At 37.2% G+C, this 24146-nt stretch overlaps 1 protein-coding gene across 1 annotated transcript in view; it reads right to left on the bottom strand.

Moving 5' to 3' along the window:
* Nucleotides 1-353: 353 nt before the first annotated feature.
* Nucleotides 354-24146, bottom strand: part of NLRP14 (NLR family pyrin domain containing 14) — a 34958-nt gene continuing 11165 nt past the window's right edge. The window contains exons 5-11 of the mRNA XM_065943781.1: nt 22796-22963; nt 15103-15273; nt 14519-14689; nt 11998-12168; nt 9758-9928; nt 1198-1368; nt 354-489 (exon numbers count right to left, since the gene is read on the bottom strand). Of these exons, the coding sequence (XP_065799853.1) occupies nt 354-489; nt 1198-1368; nt 9758-9928; nt 11998-12168; nt 14519-14689; nt 15103-15273; nt 22796-22963 (1159 nt within the window). The remainder of the gene's footprint in view (nt 490-1197; nt 1369-9757; nt 9929-11997; nt 12169-14518; nt 14690-15102; nt 15274-22795; nt 22964-24146) is intronic.

Raw genomic sequence — 24146 nt, 5'->3', positions numbered from 1 at the left:
GCCATGGCAGCAGGAATGGAGAGAAAGGAAAATAAGGGGCTTTAACATAATCTTCCCTGGCCCATTCTCCAGTCTCATTTCCAGGCTTCTCACATCTGAATCCTTAAACTTTGTATTCAACTCAAACCATGTTATATTTTCCACAGAGCTTTATGTTTTCCATTTTATTATAGCGTCTTAACTCCCATATGAAGTAGAACAGACATTTTACAGAGAAGCGACTAACCCATATCTGACAGACATCACATGCTATATGTCTGGGCACAGAGTACCTAAAGCTAAGAGTCTCCCACCCCACCTTGTCACTCTGAGGCCTTTATTTTACTTCGTTGAAGAACATCAGGTTTTACAAATCAGAAACACCGCCACCAGGAACCATCTTCTTCCTCATGATCATTACAGTCCTGCTTAACAGCTAGGTGTAGATTGCTACTCCCCACAGCTTCCAGCAGCTTCTGGGCTTCCTCATCAAGTGCCTCTTTGCACAACCTGAGAAGACAAGGGAACACCTCTTCTTGCCACAAAAACACCTCTCAATTTTCCCATAGCCCTTTACTTTCTCTGGAGAATTTATTTCAGGGGAAGAAAAAATCTATTAGTAGAGAGAGAATATTAACATGGCTGGGCAGCAGGTAAGGAAAAAGAGATACACTGAGAGAGATAGGAGTTGAAGGAAAATAGAGTACAAAAGATAAAGGGAAAATAGATTAAGATTTTTAAAGGATCTGTCAAGAGACTTTTCCTATTCAAGCAAAATAGCTCTATTCAATTATGAAAACAGTCAACACATACTCTGTTTATTATGTGCTAGTCACTGTTCTAAACACTGCCTGTATGGACTCAGGTGATCCATGCTCACAGTAACCCTATGAGTAAATATTGTCATTTCATCAATTTTATAAACAAAGGAAACCAAAACACAGAGAATTTGGGGACTAGTACTAGTTCAAATATCTAGTAAGTGGTAGGGCCAGAGTTCAAACTCAGATAGTCTGGCTCTAGAGTTCTTGGCTCTTAACTACTACACTACATTGCAACTCTTGAAATTCACTCTTCTATGTGAGAAAAAGAAATAAGGGCCTGGACAATACCCAAGGATTCACAATCAGGTTGATGCTGAGGTTTGTCATTAATGAGTGGTTCCCTAAATGCCTCATTCCAGGAAACTTTTCCCCTGAGAAGCCAATGAAGACTTACCCCAGAACTTGTAGTTTACATTCAGTAGACCTCAAGACTTCACTTAACTTCATAATTTCTTCACGCTCTAAGGTATTCAGTGTCAGGCTTATTTTTCTCAGGCCTTGGTTGCTGCTAAGAGTAGAAGAAAGATCCTGACAACAGAGAGAAGTCAAACCACAGTGTTCCAACCTGCACAAAAGAGAGACTAAAGATAAATGAACTTTATCTCACGATAGAGAGCACGCACACAGGATCTGTGATCTGGGAGTGTGGTAACTCCAGAAGCTTAAAAAATGACCACAAATAGGGTAAAGTCAAGGTATATAATATTCATTATTTCTAGATGTTTATGGGTTGAATATATCCCTTCCTTAATCATGAATTACAGGTTCATAATTATGAATTACAGGAATAAATAAAATGTGGAAGCACACCAAGGAAAACTGAAGAAACTGAATCCTTAGACAGAATTAAAAGCACAGCAACATAAGTAGATTTTAGAAATATGATACTGAGTGTTAAAAGTCAAAGTATACAACACGGAAACAAACTAAATGCCCATGGACAAAGCAATGGATAAAGGAGATGTGGTACATATATACAATGGAATATTATTCAGTCATAAAAGAAATGAAATAATGCCATTTGCAGCAATATGGATGGACCTAGAGACTATCATACTAAGTGAAGTCAGACAAACACCATATGATATCACTTATAAATGGAATCTAAAATATGATACAAATGAACTTATCTATAAAACAGACTCCAGACATAGAGAACAATCTTGTGGTTGCCAAGGAGGAGTACAGGTGGGGAAGGGTTGGATTTGGAATTTGGGACTAGCAGATACAAACTATTATATATAGAATGGATACACAGCAAGGACCTACTGTATAGCACAGAAAACTATATTCAATATCCTGTGATAACCCATAATGAAAAAGAATTTTTTAAATATTTTTTAAAATGTCATGTGTATGGTAAAGAAATTATGGAAAACGGGTAAGGTAAATAAATGGCACCATGCCAGTTATGCAAAAAAATGTATACACCTAAAAACACCAGGGAAGCTCCAAAACCACATTACATCTTCCATAAAGTAATACAATTCTATGGCATATTTCAAAAAAAACTAGGTAAATTGCCTATAAATGGAAAGGAGACATAGTTAATGGACATAGTTAATGGAGATAAATTAACCAACTAATCAACCATCCAGGGCCCCTGCATAAAATAAGGATAATAAAATACCACAAAGTGGAACTATGGAAAATAATAGAGAACCCAGAAATAAATCCACACACCTTGAGTCAATTAATCTTCAACAAAGGAGGCAAAAATATAAAATAGAAAATAAAAATGCTCTCTTCAGCAAGTGATGCTGGGATAGTTGGACAGCTGCATGTAAATCAATGAGATTAGAATGCGACCTCACACTATACTCAAAGATAAACTTCAGATGGCTTAAAGACTTAAATATAAGACAAGACACCATAAAATTCCTAGAAGAGATCATAGGCAAAATGTTCTTTGACATAAATTGTACCAATGTTTTTTTAGATCAACCTCTTCAGTCAACAGAAATAAAAATAAACAAATGGGACTTAATCAAACTTACAAGCTCGTGCACAGCAAAGGAATATATATTTAAAAAGGACAAGCTACAGAATGGGAGAAAATAGTTGCAAATGCTATGACCAACAAGGACTTAATTCCTGAAATACACAGACAGCTCATAGAACTCAGCAACAATAAGAACCCAGTCAAAAAATGGCAGAGGACCTAAATGGGCATTTCTCCAAAGACATACAGATGGCCAACAGGCACCCGAAACGATACTCAACATGGCTAATTGTTAGAGAAATGCAAGTCAAAACTACAATGAGGTACCACCTCACAGCAGAAGAATGGCCATCATTTAAAACTCTACAAATAATAGATGCTGGAGAGAGTGTGAAGAAAAGAGAACCCTCCTACATTGTTGGTGGGAATGTAAATTGGTACAGCCACTATAGAAAATAGTAGAGAGGTTCCTTAGAAAACTAAACATAGAATTACCATATGATCCAGCAATCCTGCTCCCAGGCATATATACAGACAAAATTATAATTTGAAAAAGATACATGCACCCCTATATTCATAATAGCACTTTCTACAATAGTCAAGACATGGAAGTAACCTAGATGTCCATCAGCAGATGAATGGATAAAGAAGAGGTGGTATATATACACAATGGAATACTACTCAGTCATAAAAGAGAATGAAATAATGCCATTTGCAGCAACATAGATAGACCCAGAGATTATCATACTAAGTGAAGTAAATCAAAGAGAATTGACAAATACTTTCTGATATCACTTATATGTGGAATCTAAAACATGGCACAAATGAACCGATCTATGAAACAGACTCACAGACATAGAGAATAGACTTGTGGTTACCACGGGGGAGGCTATATGTAGGGGATGCACTGGGAGTTTGGGTTGGTAGATACAAATTACTACATACAGAATGGATAAACAAGGTCCCCCACTCTATAGCACAGGGAACTATATTCAATATTCTGGGATAAACTATAATGGAAAAGAATATAAAAAGAAATACATATATGTGTATAACTGAGTCATTTTGCTGTACTGCAGAAATTAACACAACACTGTAAATCAATTATACTTCAATAAAAAATTTTTTTAAAGAAAAAGAAAAAAAATATAATACCATGAACTGATGAAGTATGTTAAACTCAACCTTCTGGAACTGATGATCGCCCCCTAACAACTAATTTTATTTTTCACTTTCTGTTCATCTAGCTATTCAACATTTGAATGCCTATATAGGTGCTGGGTATATAATGTTTTTCAGTTACTGTCTACATGAAATACACATTAAATGTGGTGGGGCAACAGTCCCAATAATTATGACATGGGTACATAAATATCACACAAAACAAACCTTATGGTAAAAGCATATAAGACATAAGACATAAAAGCATTATAAGAATAAAAGCATTATGAGACATAAAACCCTATTGAGAATTCATCAGGAAATAATCATTCTAAATTTGTGGTCACTAATAAAAATCTCAAATATAGAAAATAAAAACTAACAGAGCTACAAAGTGAAATACACAGATCTGTAACTATAGCAGAGATTTTAACATATTTTTCACAATAATAGAATTATCTGGAAAAAAATCATTAAAAATACCAGATGATTTAAACAACAGAACTAACAATCTTAACTGATACAAAATACTGCAACCCACAACTCTCATAATCTTTCCAAGTGCACTATGGAACACATATTAAAAGCTGACTATATAAGGGCCATGAAACAAGTGTCAACAACTTTTTAAACACTGAAATCATGTACAGTATATTCTCAGACTACAGTGCCAGAGGTTAAATATAAGAAGATAATAAGAAACCCTTCTTATGTTTGAAAATTAAGTAGTACACTTTAGAATAGTGCATATGTTGAAGAAAAAAATCATAAGTTAAATATTTTAAACTCAAAAGTAACAAAAATACCACATATAATATCAAAACTTGTAGGATGAACTTAATGACTTAATGAAGTCTGTTGGAAAAGAAGGAAATATTTATGAGATAAACATCCAGCTCAAGAATTTAGAAAAATAATGGGGAAATAAACTCAACAAAAATAGAAAAATATAGTAATTAATGAAACATGACTATATAAACACTAGATATGACTAAGAAATTAAGCAGATAATAACAGACACTTGCCAGTAAGCTTTAAATTTCAGATGAAATGGCTAACATCACTTGACAGAAGTTCACCAGAAATTTCTGCCAAGTTCAAGGAAGAAATAATTCCAGTTCTACACAGTCATTTGCTAAAACCACACTTAATTGGCTAAAATTTTAAAAATTAAGTCTGACAAAATTGACAAGAATAGAGTAACAAGAACTCTTACACACTGCCAGTGGTAGCATAATGGGTGTAATCCTTGGAGATATTCCCGATAATATAATAATTCCACTCCTAATTATTTACTGTAGATAAATGTATACACACCTGTCTTACAATCCATGTATTAAAATGGGCTTCCCAGGTGGTGCTAGTGGTAAAGAAAGTGAAATTGAATGTTGCTCAGTCGTGTCCGACTCAGACCCCATGGACTGTATAGTCCATGGAATTCTCCAGGCCAGAATACTGGAGTGGGTAGCCTTTGAACTCCCCTGGCAATGCAGGAGACCTGAGTTCGATCCCTGTGTCAGGAAGATCCTGTGGAGAAGGAAATGGCAACCCATTCCAGTATTCTTGACTGGAGAATCTCATGGAGAGAGGACCCTGGCGGGCTACAGTCCATGGGGTCACAAAGAGTCGGACATTATTTACTGGAGATAAATGTGTAAACACCTGTCTTACAATTCATGTTTTAAAATACTCATAGCAGTGCTAATCATTAAAGAAAACAATCCAAAAGTCCACCAACAAAATAGACTGCGCGACTAAGCCCAGCCCAGCACAGAAGAAACCTATAATAAACACAAACCTCAATTAAATAGAGTTGGGAGACCAGAAGGGGGAGCTCTCACACCCTGCAAAGATAGCGCAGCCCAACAAGGACTTCTTTCCTGGCAAAGACTCAGCCAGTGAAAAGCCAGACTCTTAGTTTGCTGTAGCCCCTCCAGCTTCCTTTTCCTCTCTATAAACACAGTTCTCCTTTCCTTGCCATTTAGAGACTTACACGTGGCTCATCATGGTTACAGACCCCAAATTACAATTCTCTGCGGATCCTGAATGAATCCATTTTTGCCAGAGAAATATCTGGCAGTCTATTTGTTTCAGGTTAGCAATAGTTGGTAGTATGGTCATTCATTGGAAGCTTTCATAGCAATAAAAATGAGTAAAAACAGCCACATGAAACAACTAGATGACTTTTACAATCATAACATTAAGCAAAAAACAAAAAAATCATAACACAAAAGAATACATAAAGTATGATTCTCTGTATAGAAAGTTCAAAATCAAGTAAAATTCAAATATATTGTTTATGATTACATATATTATATAAATCTATAGAAGAAAACACAAATTACTGCTATAAAAGTCAAGATAATGTTTACTTCTTGAACAGGAGAGAAGTTGTTGTGATTTGGGAGGGATAACTGAGGGGAGTTTAGTTTACTGGGAAAATTCAATTTCTGAACCTGACCATGATTGTTACATATTTCCTTTTTAAAAACGTTAGTTTTATTTCCTTTTCTGTATATTTTATTTTATAAATAAAGTGTTTAAAACATGATTTGGCAGAGCTTAAAAGTAACAGAAGAAAAAAATTATAGCATGAAGGCCACATTAAAAGAAGTCACAACTGCTAAAAATACACTTAGGAATATGTAGCATGAGTTAGAAAGATCCAGCAAAAGAAGAGTGAGTTTTAAAAGATTAAAGAATATAGATAATTATCCATAATTACGGAAAAACAAAAGAGATCCAACATAAGCATAATTAGTAATCCTGAAAAAAAAATTAGGTCAAATAAATACGCAGAAACTAAAGATAGGAAAGTCTAAAAAAAAGAAAAAAGCACAATCTTCATACTTAAATGGTAAATGGCACACCATTTCCCCAGAAAAATATTATTAAAGAAAATTCAACAAAGGCTAAAGGAAAAATTTGCATATATAGCCCCCCTCCTCCATTTTTTTTTAAAAACAGTAAGGGTATTAAAGGGGAAGAACCAACTGGTTTCAAACTTTTCTACAACCAGAATCAATGCTAGCAGGCACTGGACTCTTCAGAACTCTAAGAGGATAACCAAAATATGAAGACAACCAAATGTGCTCATTCAAGTTCACAGTAAACTAAGATATTTTCAGATATGCAAAAAAATTAAATATCTCTGGACTGGCCCCTCAAAATTAAATAAGAAAGATTACTGACCCTACATCCCTCACTAACTCCTGGTCTACATCCCTTAGAGGGGCAGTTTAGTCACTAAATGTGACAATCCCCTGAAATGCTCATCTCTCTTTGGCCACCTCCTGGGTAATGATTAGGATGAAAGGGATGGAAGCTTCTATAAAAAACTATTTTGAAGTTTCAGGATTGTATTCTGGTCATTCTTGGGAATGAGGCTTTTCCTCCCTAAAAGCAAACTCCAGGCGACCCTGACTGGTACACCTTCCAGGTGGCAGGTCAGCCAAAAAAGGACTTTGGGATTCAAACTTAATTCAGATCAGATACCTGGATTCTCTTTTGGACTGACAAGGCCATAGCTCGTGAAAATAACAATCATTTGGTTGAGTACAATGCTGGACAACTCCCCAACAAGCCAAGATGTGGGATATAATGGATTTCTGTAAGTACTGAAAAATTGCTTTTGTTCCTGTCCTGCCTGATCCCTCTGGACTGAAGGCCTGGTGCTGGTGGGGGATGATTATAGAGAAAAGGGGAAGTTATGGACACTGGGATGGGACACACCGATTTCATGACTGGGAGGAGGACTAACAACATTAAAACCTGGAGAAGGAACACCTTAGAACCTGAGAGGTTCAGGAAGTGGGAAGAATAACCATGGCTCTCTTTGTCACCCTGGATCCAACACGGCCACCTGACAAATAATTGCATGGTTTGCTTGAGTCAAGCAGCAGCTGGCAACCGGACCCATTGCCCAGTTGTCACGCCTGTCTGCATGCTATGAAAACAGAAAACCTCACATGGACATGGCAAGTCCTCAACTATTCTGTTAGGCCTGCGACCGTCAAAGGCAAACCCCAAATGTAAGATCCCTTTCACACGGCAACTGGTACTTGTTTCAATCTGTCCGATGCAAATTCACTGATTCATTTAATGCTGAAATAGCCTGGGTTATGCCACATATGTCAAACAAAGCAGTTGTAACTCCTCACTGGCACTTCCTGCCTGATATAACCAAAGCAAGGCAATGGTGACAAAAATCAAATATAACAACAAACCCCACCCTGGAGCCACCTGTGCACCTTCAGATTATATGTCTGCATGCGGGGAAGTGTAGACCATTGAACGGCTCTTTAATGGCGAAAGCATTGCTTCTGGCCCATCTTTTGCCTCCTTTATTTATTGCCAATGAGACCAGGAACAGCAGGTCATTCTAAATTCCCTTTCTTGAATTATAATAGAAAATTGGACACATTGTTCCTTTTATTCTTACTCAGGGAGCAAAGCCCAGGGCCCTGGGGCATGTTTTAAATCAATGCTGCAAATTGGCCTCATCCTGTGCTTGGAGTCCTGTTGATAGTGACCTTAATTAAATGGCATAGAGACAAACTGAACAAATTTGGTCCCAGCCTTTGTTGGTGTGACTAATCAGAGTGGCCTGTAGAGTGGCATATCTATGCAAAAATTCACCAGAAGCCAAGATTTCTGTAGAAAACTTTTTCTGTTGTGTAGAAAACGTGTTGGAAATTGTTGGGAGACATTCTTCTATGGCTATGTCACCCTCCTACATGTTTTACTGACAAAAATGCAAGGTCCTGACAACACTTTACCTGATCGTGTCCTGGGATGTGTGTGCAGTGAGCAACCTTGAGGGATGAAGAAATGTCTCCCCCCAGGACAAAGGGCAGGCTTGCTCACTGCTTGCTATGAAATGATGGGTCCCCCAAACTCAACGTTCCTCTCCTGGAACGCAACAACTGCCTGTGCAGGCATCCATCTGAGTCCTACACGTTGACCCTGTGAGATATGGGACACAAGGGAAACTGTCAACAAACATGCCCAATGCTTATGTGACTATCCTCTGAGTAATCAAGTCCTCTGTCTCTGATAGAATCCCACTCTTGGCAGGATGCATTAAACATTAACTGGCTAAAACAGGCAGAATAAAATTAAAAGTCAGACCCAAAAGTAATATCATAATTATTGTGAAATATATATATATATATAAAATATATATGTATTTGTGTGTGTGTATATATATATGTGTATATATATATTTGTAAATTGTCAATGGAAACATAGAAAAAGCAACACTTTCTTAGAAGAGCCGGGAAGATATATCATAGTGTCTAGGCTTTCCACATGTAGAGCTAATTTCTTGACCCAGAGGTTAATAATTTATGCTGTATAAGTAAAAATGTACTAGCCAATACCAATCCGTTCAAGATTTAAAGAAAATAAAAATTTAAACATTATTCAACATAAAAAGTACTCAGAACATAGGATGAGATTTTGTTAGATTGCAAGCTCCTTGAGACCATAGACAGCATTTTTCCAGGTAGAAAATGATTAGTAAAACCTTTGATTTACTAAGAAAAATTAATTCAAGAACACATGGACTATCTGAAGGATGACAGAACATAGAAGACCTAAATTAAGCATTATTTACCTAATATATACCATGTCCAAAGCACTAAGAGGGACAGAAAGAAATGTGAAGTGTGGCTTCTATACTAATAACATGTAATACACCAATTTGTATATATGAAATTCAGATTTTCATTTTTGAGAAGAATTTACCTCTAGCCCCATTAATTCTTCATCCTCTCTGCATATACTAAATTTCTTCTAGGTATACAAGCCACCAAATAGGTACCATTTTCCTAAGGAAAACAGAACTCACCCAAGCCTCTGAATATTGCAGTTTGGATGTCTCAAAGCCTCAAACAGAAATTTCACTCCATCATCCTGCAAGTCATTGTTCCCGAGGTCCAGGCTCTGCAAGTTTGGGTTGTTCACAATAGCAGAAGCCAGATCAAGGCAACATGCACTAGTGAGGACACAGCCCATCAATCTGTGAGAAATAAAAAAGAGAAGTGAGATTTTCAGTTGTGAGGCTTTATTAGTTTATTCCTGGAAGGGGTGCTCAGGTAGTTGAGCCTTTTTTCCCTAAGCCTTTTCTATCTATAACCTAGGATGCACACAGAAAGGTCTAGTGTTAAACCACTAAAAACAGATGGGATTGCTTAATAAGCAAGAGAAAACCAACAGGTAAAACTGCTTTCTTCCACAAATAGGTTGTTTTCTAGTAGGTTTCCCAAGTCAAGGGTATAAACACTTATTTCTACCTCTGCCAAAAAAAAAAAAAAAGGATCAGATATAACTTTCCTGAGGAATCCAAGATCTCTATGCCTTCAGTTTCTAATATATTTTTGAAATTAAAATGCGGTTCAGGAATCTAAAAGTACTGTTTCCAAAGAAGAAAGAAGTGAGCTACATACAAAAAGGTATTTCCTTCAAGTCCTTTGTAGGACATTCAAGAGCATTCACAATCTGGCCTTTCTTTCTCTTTCCATATTTTGTCCCAACCCTATTTTCCAACCATACACATCCATTTACCCTACCCCAAACATATCACATCTATCTGCATTCCCCATCTTTTCTCTCTGCCTAGAATATATGTACATAACATATATGTTTATATGTTTATCTTTATCTTTATCTTTCAAGCCTAAATTAAATAAGTTTCCTCTGTCCCACTCCTTGCTCCTTGGGACTTTTGCCACATCCTTATAACAACATATGGAATCTATTATAGTTGGCTTTATTTCCCTGCTGTCAGCACTTTGTAAGTTACCTTAGGACAAGAGCATAACCTTAGAGATAGCCTTTAGTTCCCTGAGCATCTAGCTCATATCTGTTGTAAATATTGCTTGACAGAATAAGAATGCCTGCAGAGGCTTTGAAAGTGGCTAAGAAGGCACAAATTTGTCTATGTGTTTACAGCAATGCTTAGAAGAAAAAGCAGGCTAAGCAAACATCTTGTGTGCCTAGGCCACATAGAAATTATATCTCTGTAGCTGAAATGAAGGCACTGGATTTAATGAAAATCTCCATGAAGTAAATTTCTGTCTTCCAGGTGAATAATAATCAAAGAAACCAGAAAATCACATTGTAACCCATATCATATACATTTTCTCAGAGGAAGTACAGGTACTTATTGAATCCAAGAGTTCAATCACCTCAGGGTCTATAGAAATAACAATCAACTATTAAACTCATTTGAAAATTTGGTTATCATAAGTCAATCCAATCTGGCCAAACACTTCTAGGTATACCATCGATCTTCAGTTTATAGTTCTAGGAAAACAGTGTTGGGCTTAGACCCTTAATGACTCACCCAGGCTACTAGTCCCATGGGAGGCCCTAGTGGGAAAGTGAGATTTCTAAGTGACATCTCTTATCTTGCTTCACTTGAGCCACAATGTTTACCTAATGAAATACTATGTATTATGTAGCCATTAAAATAAATAGATAATTATATGTAAGTATTTAAATGAAATACTACATTTATCTGAAATACTATCATGTAAAAAGTAAACCTCAAAGTCATGTAATCACAATTATACATACACATACAATGCAAATGTTTGTGTACCCACTCCCAGAGTAAGACAGACTATAATGGAATTAAAAATGGTTGCTGCTTAAGAATGATTGGATTCTTGGATATTCTTAAAAACTGCATTCCCAGTTTCTTTCAAAGCTGACCTAAGTATAAACCCGAGTTTAAGAAAGAAAAACTAGCAAAGCACAATTCAGCTTCCTGGATTTAGGTAGGAGGCATACAACAGACTCCCTGAACCACAACCAAGGCAAAAATGAAATGGCTACATGCAGTTCAACCTGACGTCTCTGGCCCTCCTTAACCGAGGGAATAAGGGAAGTCTACTGTAATTACTGCAGTAATGGTTTAACAAAAATCTGATGAATAGACTCCCCCAGCTTTTCTCATGCAGAATGAGAGAGAATTAGCTGTGCATTCTTCTCTGACAGAGACTCTGCTCTCAGACTTTCTTTTTCCATCTCCCCTGCCCTCACTGTACTTAAAGCTACACAAAGGTAAGCGCACAGAACACCTACTCCAGGTCCTGAAGATTGCAACTCGGATGCCGAAAGGCATCACACAGAAGCTTTACTCCATCATCTTGTAGGCAGTTTGACCCCAGATCCAGATGCGTCAGGCTCTTATTGTGCAGGAGAGAGGCTGAGAGAGATTCACTGCTGAGTGAAGTGAAATGGCAGCGCCTCAGCCTGTGGGAAGGACAATGTGAGGAACGGTGGAATCACTGCTCTACTACTTAGATTTGTACATCTTTGAAGAGGTTTCTAATCCCCTATCTTCTTGCCAACCCTCCATCTATCTCAGATCAAATACCCTCCTTCCTCGTTGCCTCTTTGGGTGTCTCACTTGGGATCCTTAGGTCTGTGCCCAATTTGGCTTCAAACTGGATTCTTGTTCTTCGGAATTTTTCTTACTAAAAAGATCATGCTAACTTCCCTACATTGTGCATAAATATAGTATCCTAAGGCAGAAGTAGCTCTGTGGAGCAGAGGAGCAGGCAAACAGAGTAGAATGGGAGGAATCATAATTAAATGAGGACTTTCTGTACATATTAAATGTGGCATTTCCAATCAGAAGGGAAAAGATACATTACGCCATAAATGATTTAGGGACATTTAATGTCCTTTACTTTATGTAGGGGACATTTAATGTCCCTTAATATGTAAGGCAAAGTAAATTTAAATCTTATGACAAAATTAATTTGGAATAAATGTTAAAAATTAAGCCATGGTGGCTCAAATGGTAAAGAATCCGCCTGCAATGTGGGAGACCTGTGTTCGATCCTTGGGTTGGGATGATTCCCCGGAGAAGAGAATGGCTACCCACTCCAGCATTCTGGCTTGGAGAATTCCATGGACAGAGGAACCTGGCAGGCTGACTTTCACAAACCATAATGAGTATGAAAAAGATGACAGAAGTGGGTTTTTTTTTTAAATGTATTAAACAATTCTATTAAGTCATGAAGGGGAAGATAATTCAACTTCATGAAAGTTTTAAACTTCTATATTCTAAAAATAACCATAAAGAAAGTTAGAAATACAACAGGTAAATTATTTATAATATATAAAACTAATAGTGATAATGTATATGTGACATTAATAACCATAATAAATAAAACAAAAAAAATCAGGGGAAAGCTGAGCCTAGGAAGAGGAAATTTCTAGAACAGTAAAAACCAAAAAATTTGAAAAGATGTTCAACACAAATCATTTTTAAAGTTATTTTCAACTAATTAATATTGATAAAGAATCTTGTATAGGTTGGTGCAAAAGTAATTGTGGGTTTTGCATTGTTGAAATTTGCCATGATATTGGAATACGTTCTTAAATAAATGTGATTATGTTACACATCATTTTAATATGCATTTCTCACTTTGTGTTTTTTGCTAATGACTTATTAATTGCTGGTTATTTTATATTTATTTTAGAATATGGAATTGATGTTAGACAAAAAGTAAATTCAAGCAATTTTCTTATTTAAGTTCAAAATGGATCATAAAGCAGTGGGGACAACTCACAACATCAACAACACATTTGGTCCAGGAACTGCTAATGAATATACAGTGCGGTGGTGGTTCAAGAAGTTTGTGCAAAGGCAACAAGAGCTTTGAAGATGAGGAGCATAGTGGCTGGCAATCATCAAAGCTGATCCTCTTACAACTACATGAGAAGTTGCCCAAGAACTCAATGTCGACCATTCTATGGTCATGCAGTATTTGAAGCAAATTGGAAAGGTGAAAAAGCTCGATAAGTGGGCGCCTTGTGAGCGGACCAAAAATCAAACAAAATCATTGTTTTGAAATGTTGTCTTCTCATCCTATGCAGCAACACGAATTCACATACTTCTCACATTACCTAACAGCAATGAACAGTATAGTCACATCATAACCCAACCATACCATGGAATACTGTCTTTGTTTAATGGTAGTGATACATATTTAACTGTTTGGAGCCCAGAATATAGAGCTGGATGGGTGGACTTTAATTCTAAATACATCATTTTCTTGTAAGCATTATGCAAGTTGCATAACCTTTCTAAGCCTCACAATCCTCACCTATTCAGTGAGGCACTTAGAACTCAGGTGACCAATTTGACACCAACGGGTATGTCTGTGCAGGTTAAACAAATTTTGCACAGGGCCCAGCACAGAGTAGGGTCACAATAAATGGCAGTTATTAATATCATCACCCTCATCATCTTCATCATTGTAGACAACAGGGAAAAAGCAAGGGCCATAATAGGTCTATAATATTTTCCTAGTTTAAATATATTTCAAAATGTATATTACATGGGAATGATGAATACTAGTAGACACTAGGACTTCCCTAGTGGTCCAGTGGCTAAGACTCTGCACTCCAAACGCAGGGAGCCTGGGTTTGATCCCTGGTCAGGGAACTAGATCCCACAAGCTGCAACTAAGAGTTTACACGCTGCAATGAGGATCGAAGATCCTGAATGTCATAACTAAGACCCAGTACGGCCAAGTAAATAACAATAAATATATATATATATATATTTTAAAAACTAGTAGACACTTACACTAGGCTCTGTAGAATGCACTGTGGATGTTTCAAGGCCTCACTCATAAACTTTACTCCACCATCTCCCAAGATGTTGTCCGCCAAGCATAAATGTGTCAGCCTTTTGTTGCTGATGAGAACCAAAGACAGATCCTCACAACCAGCTACTGTGAGGCCACAGCTTTCTAAGCTGAAGCAGAAACACAGATGAGGAGGGGTCAGTCAAGTCCCCAAGTACATGCTGCTCTCCCCTTTCAGAGAGAAGTTAGCTGGTACTAACAACCCCTACATCTCTACTATAGAAGCAACCTCATCAAATCTACTTAAATCATGAATTCAATTGCAGCCATGGACAAGGTATGGTGAAACAAAATACAAGAGGACAGAGAAGAAGCCTGAAAATAAGATGTCTATCGTAAACAAAAGAAATGTCTAAAAGTCAAGTGAAAGGTGGAAGTAGGTAGAAGGAAGAGGTCATCCAGAATTGACAAATGAGCCAATTAATGTCAAGACCCAGTTTTCCAACTCAGTTCATAATTATAAGTTACAAAAAAAAAAAACTGAACAAAACGTCTCTGTAGAAAACAGTACAGAAGGACTCACGACAGTTTCTCCAGGTTACAGTTTGGATGCATTAAGCCCTCGCACAACAGCTTCACTCCATCATCCAATAGATTATTAGTTGACAGATTCAGAGATAACAGGCTCTGGCTTCTCACGAGAGCCTTAGAGATATTCAGACAACAAACCGTAGTTAGGTCGCAGGATTCCAAGCTGGAAAACGATACAGAAAAATAGAAATGACCACTCCTTAGAAAAGAATTATAATCCCAACTCACTCAGGTGTGGTTTCCCAGTCTTTGGGACTTGTTCTGAAAACCCAGCTTCCCTACACAGAATGAGAGTGATTTATCTAAAGCACAGGGCTCTGACAGACAGTTGGGAAGGGGAGGGTAGGAAGTGTGTCTCTCCCATCCCTACCTCCCCAATTCCCTTCAAAGTATGTATGAAAACATTCAAAAAAAGTGTTTTTAAATAATCTGGCTTTTTTTTTTTAAATCTGGGAGGAATTTCTTTTAATAACAACATGAAGAAGGTGGACTGAAGGATGGCTGTATCCTTGCACGCTTTGACCTTTGAAACAGAACTGAGATGGGCAGGAAATCAGGGGCAAAAGCTGAAACAACCATAAACTACTGTCAAGATATCTTTTATTCATGGCAGCCAACCTGTGTTTTCTGAGTAACTCTGTCCTTAACAGCTAAAACAAGAAGTAAATTAGAAATAAAATTAAGTATTTCTTAAAAGAGGAAGGGAAATAATAACAAAATAAGAAGTGCATGTAGAGCACTTATTTTTAGAGACTCATATTTAGATACAACTTGGGCTTTAATCATGCCTGAGAGTAATATCAGCTATTTGTAAGCAGACTCAGGCAGTAGCATTCCTGGAACTTGGACTTGTTCCACTTATTCCCTTTAATCAAGGACTTATCAACTTGAGTCCCTTGAGAATTGGGTCTCTACATCAAAATCAGGGTACAGAAAGTTAGGAACAGGAGAAGCTCCCTCCCTCAGTGAAGAATTAGTCCTTAGTGGATGACCTAGAACATGACCTAAAGCTGAAAAACCTCAACTTGTTCTGAAAAGTTGTTATGGACTGAATTGCACTCCCCAAATTTGTATGTTCCTTGTCCAGTGTGACAGTATTTGGTGATGGGGTCTCTAAGGAGGTAATTAAGGTTAATGAGGTCATAGGAGTAGACTCGCTAATTCAATAGAACTGGGGTCCTCATAAGAGGAGGAAGAGACAGTAAGAGTGAGTCCATGTCCAGAAAGGCCACGTGAAGACAAAACAAGAAGGCAGCCATCTGTAAGCAAGGGAGAGAGGCCTCACCAGAAACCAACTCCGCCAGCATTTGATCTCCACCTTCCAGCTTCCAGAACTGTAATAAATAAATTTGTGTTTTCTAAGCTCGCCAGTCTGTGCTATTTTGGGTACTTTATTATGGGATCCTGAGTAGATTAATGTAAAGATATTATATCAGCAGCCAACCAGGCAGTTAGGGAAACGAGGGAAATCTTATAAACTAGGTATGGATAGAGCTCTTCCAGACAGAAAAGATAGTCCAATATTATGGGATCTGTGGATAAGATATTAAAGCTTAACAGAAAAAGATACATTACACTAAGGGACAGAAAATAAGCATATGTACAAATAACAAAACTAGGAAACAGAAGAAAATGTTTAGAAAGGCTTCTTTTACATTTTAAATGTATAGGACAATGCAGATTCTGTAAAACAAGAATAGCACATCAGAAGTGAGAATGCTTCAAATGGGTTCAATCAACCAAAAAAAAAAAAAAAAAAAGGAAAAACAAAAAACATAGAACTGAAATCTGTATTTGACACAATAGAGCAAAATCAACATAAATAAATCTAAGAAACTCCCCTAGAAGGAAGAGGGTAAAAGATTATGAGGACAAAAGTAATTCTTACAAAAGTAAAAAGGAAGAAAGCTACAACCATTGAATATCAGATGCTCTGAAAAAGGAGACACAGAGACAGCACATACAAGAGAGTGAACCCTGAAGTCATTTTAAAAAACTAATTCAAATAAATAATTTCTGACAGGAAAAAAACAAACATTTCCAGCAGTTCAAAAGTTCAGTTCAGTTGCTCAGTCGCTCTGTTGTGACCGACTGTTTGAGAACCCTATGGACTAAAGCATGCCAGGCTTGCCTGTCCATCACCAACTCCTGGAGCCTGCTCAAACTCATGTCCATTGAGTCAGTGATGCCATCCAACCATCTCATCCACTGTCATCCCTTATGCCTCCTGCCTTCAATCTTTCCTAGCATCAGGGTCGAAAGTAACAAAATGTAAAACTTAATTTAAAAAAATTCTGAGACCACTAGTGAGAAAGTCTGGGAAGGTGCAGCTGAAGTGGCAGATAATTCTCAGACTTCTCTTTAGAAACCTAGATGTTAGAAAGTAATGTAGCTAAGTCAAAGTGTGCAGGATAGAGTGGAGGCCTCAGACCCAGATATGCTGCCATTCATCTATGAAGGCAATCCATGGATATAAAGGAAGTCGGCAAATGTATCATTCACACACACTGCATGAAAACGTTAGTTCAAAATTGTACTAGCCAATGGTGCAATGAATCAAAATTAAGATTGTATACAGTGAGAAAGGTGAGTTTAAGAAAGCAAACCCAAAAAACCAGCAGTACACACTGATTAAAAATTAAATGTGTAGAATTAAGTCTAAATAATTGCTGCAGTCATGTGTGTTGCCATGATAGAAAGTTTTAGAAGAGATCAAAAGGTAAAATATCTAGCCCTTGTAATCCTGGATTAAATGAACATACTGGAAATTATATGACAGAGGTTACTAACTATTGCTTTACATAGGGTATTTTAAATGCTATAATCCTGTTGAATTTGATCAAGCATACATATGAGGGGGAACCCTGAAGAGTAATAACTAATAATTATCAATTAAAAACAGACACTATAACTTGCTGGACTTGAAACAAAATGTAGCTCATTTATGAATCAAGAAATAGAAGTGGTACTGGAATGTTAAAAAATGCTTCTGACTGGAGATATAAACAGTACATGCCCAAGAGTCCCTTTGTTCATAACCTATTTTGTTCTTATCTTTTCCATATTATAAGTTTGAGTTTCTCAAACTCTTTTATTTGTGCCAATTAATAGAATTTCAGCTATGGACCGCCTAATGCTTGATGAATGAAATATCAGCCTCATAAAAAGAAAATGATCCCTCTTTCTCTTGCATCTGCAAAGAAAAGCAGATGGTCTCATAAATCAGAAAATATTTTCTAAGAACATTTTTGCTGTGTTTTATTGTTTTATCATAACAAGGGAATCTTATAGGGTACCTGAACCTTACAGATTGTTGCTGTCTTGTGAGAACAACCATTGAGTGCTTTTAAGTCTGTAATTTTGATTGCCCTGTATAATAATGTATCTTTCTTTCAATACTCAAGTTGATATTTTGGAATTCCTAAATGTTACAAATATTAAAAGAATTTTGTTAAATCAGAAAAAAGATTTATCAGTACTCTCATCTCACATTATGATAATAAAAATACATAATTTTCTCTAGAGTTTGAAGGCCCTGTCTTATTATTATTAACATGTAATATCAATCACCAGTGACTCAATCAAAAGGGAAGGTGAGAGCTGAGGTTTGTGACTCCATACTTAACCCTTAAATAATGAACCAGAAAAACAAGGAAGATGCACTAACTTACTTTTAGGTCTTGCTGAAGAACCAGTCTCTTAATGTTGCTGCTAAAATGAGGCCCTTGGCTGAAAACTTCCAAAGCCCCTTTAAAGTAGGCACATTATAATTTTTATTCTTTTGCTGTTCTTATTGATTGCTGTCTGTGGCTCTTTTGAGTTGTCATGGGACACTGGTCCATAAAGTGGTCCTTAGGCAATGGGACTGAGAGGAAGGAGTCTACGCTCCTAGAATAAGCATCTCAGTTCAAGAGGTGGTCAGGGTAGAATTTTATCTGATGGAAGCTGCTACATCTTCATTCATGAGTTGAGGCCCAGTGGAGTTCAGCTCTCCTGTGCTACGGGATTACGGTAAGAAAACTGCCACTCGAAAAGCATCACCCAAGAAAGCCACCATTCCACAGTGAGGGGGACCTGCTGTCCTAGAGCGTGAACTCTTGGGGAGCTCAGAACAGCTGTCTAAGTGTATTTTTCTTTTCTAAAAATGCGTGTTGTTTAATTTGCAGGTTATTTCTTGTTGTTGCCGAGTGTGAGATGAGTTTTCTGATATGAACTAGAAATTAAGGTACAGCAGAATGGAGTTGTTGCTAAAGCAGAATGGCTGCAGAGGTTGTCTGTTACCCACATAGGGGCTGAACGTACCACAGGTGCCAGGGAAATGATGCTCACAAGAGAAAGGGCCTTTGCATTAGTGGGATAGGCCTCATGGGCCTGTTCTAAAGCAAGGTAAATCATGGGATAAGTTAATTTGGTCCAAAGTTTGAGACTTAAAATGTCTATGGGACTTCTCCCTGATTTTACTAAAGTGAAAAATAAAAATGCACACATGGTTTTTTGGATTACATAAGGTTTTCCATTTCTTTAACAATAAATCTAAATTAAAGAACTTAAATCTCTTACAGTTCTCTTACAGATCAAATTATTATGCTAATATTTAAAAAAATATAAATGCAAATATGTGTGTATAATTTAAATGAGTTAAATAAATGACATCCTTATAAATTATAATTTTATAAATCTTGGAATCAGATAATATTATAAACATCATGATATCTGGGTCAAGCTTTTAGATATAAAACTGTTTTGCTAAATTTGTAGTTACTAATAGCGATTATACTATCCTTAACGTTAAATATATTTTCTAAACCTACTCATTGATTTTGGAGGCTCAGAGTAATATAACATTTTAAGAATTAGTAATGTGTGCTTATCTAAAGACATATACAGAAATTAAATTTCAAATACAGAAAATAAATTACATTCTTACAATAATCTGTTACCATATCTTATTCATATTACTCAAATTATAGTAGCAAAATCTTACAGTTCCCTTATAGATCAAATAATTCCCCCAAATCAATGAATTGTCTTATATTCCATATCATTTGCATTTTAAAAGTTAGGGCTTAAATGTTTAAATGATACTTCACTTAAACCTTATTTGGGGTGATTATGAAGCTGTATAAACATATGTATGAAGATTTATTAAAACTGATGAATGAAAGAGATTTTTGTAAGAGAGAAGAGAGGATCGGTAGTTCAGTTTTCAAGTCTCTGCCTGCTGTATCACCTATGCAGGTGGCAGAACTTCTAGTTTTAAAGTGTATACTCTCACTTGGCCAAAGTCTGTGCATGTTTATCATGACTCATTATGCTTTGAGCACTTAATGACTGTAAACAATTGTAATAAACTGCAAGTTCCTCAATTCTGGAAAAGCAAACATTTCTACTGGACCTTATGCATTCTACCTATTAATATTATAAAATATTCTATTCTACTTAATAATAGAGCCAAAACTGTGAATATGTGACTCAAGTACCTTCTGTTTATATTTGGCAACTAGTCAGTTTCTTCCAGCAACCATTTTAGATGCTCCCTTTCTAGAATGTTAGTCAGCTAACTCAAAACTTTTGAGGATCTAAGGGGTGTTTTGCATTTATACCATTTTGGCATTCTTCAGGGGGCTGTTTGGTGGAACCAACGATTGCTCCCTTAACCTTGCTTGTAACCACAACAGCAGAGTATAGGCAAACTAAGACAGGATTCTGGGCACAATTAGGCAGTAAATGCATGTCCAAGATCCCCCCTCCCATGTGTTCAACATATTTTAAGAGCTACCCTGTTATCACAATATGGAAGAAGTTAATAAGACAAGGAGACTAGATCTTTCTCCTCTTGTAGGGGAAAACCTTTGGCAAATATCAGAGTGAAATATTCACATGAAGATTAGTGATTGTGTGTACCTTTCCAATATGTTCATTTGCAAGGGCTGATATGAGTCTCTTTACAATTTAAATCATTTTAAAACACTATTTCTAAATTTGCTAAGTCCCTGTAGCACCTGGGGATCATATTCAGTGAAACAGGCTGGCAAAGACCCACTAGTTTATCAACACTTTTACTGCCCACATCATCTATGTTCAGCAGGCAGAGTAAAGCATCAAAATGCAATTCGAAAATGTTAAGCTCGGCATGATCTATGCCTAAACTTGACAATTGTGGCCACTCAAGCTGTTTCTAACTCTCATAACAGGAGGTCTAAAGAAAACACAGAACTGGAGTTGTTCCTAGGAACTCCTAGGAGGTTTAAGAGACTGATTACTCCCCAATGGCCACCCACACTGGGAGAACATCCAGTCCTACAGAATATAGTGTTAGACAATTTACAAAGCTCTGATGACTTCTGCCTCCAAACATTCTATGCACTGGTGCAAAAGCCTTATAATAGTTGACTCAGAGAAATGGTTTTCTATTTGAAAGTCTAGTAATTGGCCTACATCAAGGTTAATCAGTGGAATGCCTTATTCAAATCTCAACTGATGAAAGGAATCTTATCAAGTCCTACTGATCTGTCAAGTGCCAAGGCCTTTTTCTTGGATCCATGGCTCCCACTACAAGAAAACATCTTTCCCTCCATTTAACAACTCTTTGCTGCTAATATGTTTTATGCTTGGATAGAGGAGAAATTTCCTCGAAATGACCTAAAATGTCCTTATAGTTGGTAAAACCAATACCCTAGGCTGACCTGCTGACAGCTGAACTCTACACATGATCAAGAATTAACCAACAACTTTCCAGATATCCTGTGAATTTCATCTCGTAAAAACTGGTGACACTTTAAAAAATCCCAATGATATTTTTGCCTATTGTCAAAAAGAAGGTCTTGTTTCAGATTTCACTTGTTTTTTTCCACATAGAGATTATAATTTGCTTCCCACAAATACAGCCTTACCTTGGCCCCTCACGTATCAAGGTTCAGTCTTGCTCCCCTGAACTGAACCTAGGGATTTCAAAAACTTCTAAGGTAAAACTTACTGTAATGATTTTTTGTTTTTCTTTTGTGGTTGTTTTTACTTTGTCAGAAGTTGATTTAAGTGCCTTCCCTTGGAAAATAAGATCTTTCTTGAAATCTGTTACACAATGTGGAGACCAAGTATGACTGCTAACCTTCTCACTTTTGTAAAGAAAGGCAATCAGGCCTGTCAGTAGTGTGTGAAAGCTAGCAAGTACCTTGACAGCTGCTCCACTGTTCTTCCTCAACTTTCTGATCTGGTTACTGTGTTGCAATTATAAGGTAAGGGGGGTTCACTATCCAAAATTAAGTTAAAAAAATTTAGTCCACCACAGCATTGCACACTCCACCCCACTGTTGGTGCATTCTTTTCTTCGAGAGTTCAAAGATACAGTGAGCATGCCTGCATTTAAATATGAAAAACTTACAAATTCTGGGTCTGCTCCCATTTTTTTCCACCCAGACTTAGAAGATGGAGACACAGAGAACTATACAATAAGGGAGTTCTTCAGTGGGGGAAGTGGGAGGAGTTGTAAGTCCTGTCAGGAGGAAAGAAGCCTGAATCTGTTAATCCCTGCTATTTCGTATCAGGAAAGTAAATTTAAGTTAGCCCAAAGAATAGCAAGTCCAAGCTGTTAAGAGTCTATTTGGACAGACAAAAGTCTCAATTATAAACACACACACACACACACACACACACACACACATGCATGCACACAACTCATGACTTACCTTAGATTCTGTAGTTTACAGTCTGGGTGTTTCAAGGCATCACATAATGACTTTGCTCCATTATCCCCTATATCACTCCCCTTCAGGTCAAGATGTATCAGATTCTGATTGTGAGTCAAAGAACTAGAGATACCCTGACAATCGTCAGGGAAAGAAGTAAATCTCAACCTTCAGAAGAAAAAATACACAGGAGAGATTACATCATCATCTCTGTCCCTGATTACATCCTTTTCTTTTCAAGTCCAGCTCTTAGGTACTGTCTAACTATTTCTACCATCTCTTATCTGACACCAGGTTTCTCATATTTCAGGTCAAGATCATACACTCAGGATTCAGCATGCTGCCTAGGAAAAAGACCAGGTTATGACTCAGATGTCCATTATATCCTGACAACCAATACTCTCAATTTTTTTTTAACCTTGAAGGAAAAGAAGGTATAACCTACGGAAAGCAGAAGAGGGTTTTTCGTTTTTAACTGTTTAGTCTCAGGAACGATGATCAAATATTATTGGGGCTATTCCAAATATTGCAGTTACAACATTAACTCACAACATTAATCCTTTAAATAAGCCAATGTGAGTTCACAGTTAATATCAACTATTTGATATGCATAATTAGCAAAACACAGTTTTTCAAAATATTTCCTGTCATCCCATGGGCTTTGTTAGGTGTAGAAAGAGAGACAGCTGAAAGCAAAATATGAAGTAAGTTAAATCAGCCAATTTTTAAATTTCCATCTCCTAACTTTGTCAGAGACTTCAGACTGGGTCCTCTAGTGCCACTGCTGGCCCCAAATCCCCAGTATGGTCATACTTCTCACTAACTGTTCAGAAACCTCTGTGATATCATCTCCCTTCCCTTTTGCAGATAACTCACCCTTCGCCCTCACCCCCCATCCAGCCAAGCACACCAAAAGAATAAAGCTTTATACACATTTAGAGTGCTAGGTATCATCATATAGTAAAGGTGCCCAATGCACTCACTAAATGTAAGTTGAAAGTACAATCCCCTTGTCAGGGAAAAGGGATTTGAGTAAGTAAGATGACACTAAGGTGAGAAAGACTGAGAGCCGTCTTCATGGTGGTGTCCACCGTAAGAGACTCTCACATTCTAAAAGAGGGAGCCATTTAATCCCAGAGAAGACACTGCATGCTGTGTTGCCTCAGTTGTGTCTGACTCTTTGCAACCCCTTGGACTGAAGCCCAGCAGGCTCCTCTGCCCATGGGATTCTCCAGGCAAGAATACTGGAATGGGTTGTCATGCCCTCCTTCAGGGGATCTTCCCGACCCAGGGATCAAACCCATGTCTCTTATATCTCCTGCTTTGGCAGGCAGGTTCTTTACCACTGGCA

The sequence above is a fragment of the Muntiacus reevesi genome, chromosome 9, assembly GCF_963930625.1.
Source record: "Muntiacus reevesi chromosome 9, mMunRee1.1, whole genome shotgun sequence".
NCBI lineage: Eukaryota > Metazoa > Chordata > Mammalia > Artiodactyla > Cervidae > Muntiacus > Muntiacus reevesi.
The sequence above is the reverse complement of the archived record's forward strand: the minus strand, read 5'-3'. Positions and strand labels throughout refer to the sequence as shown.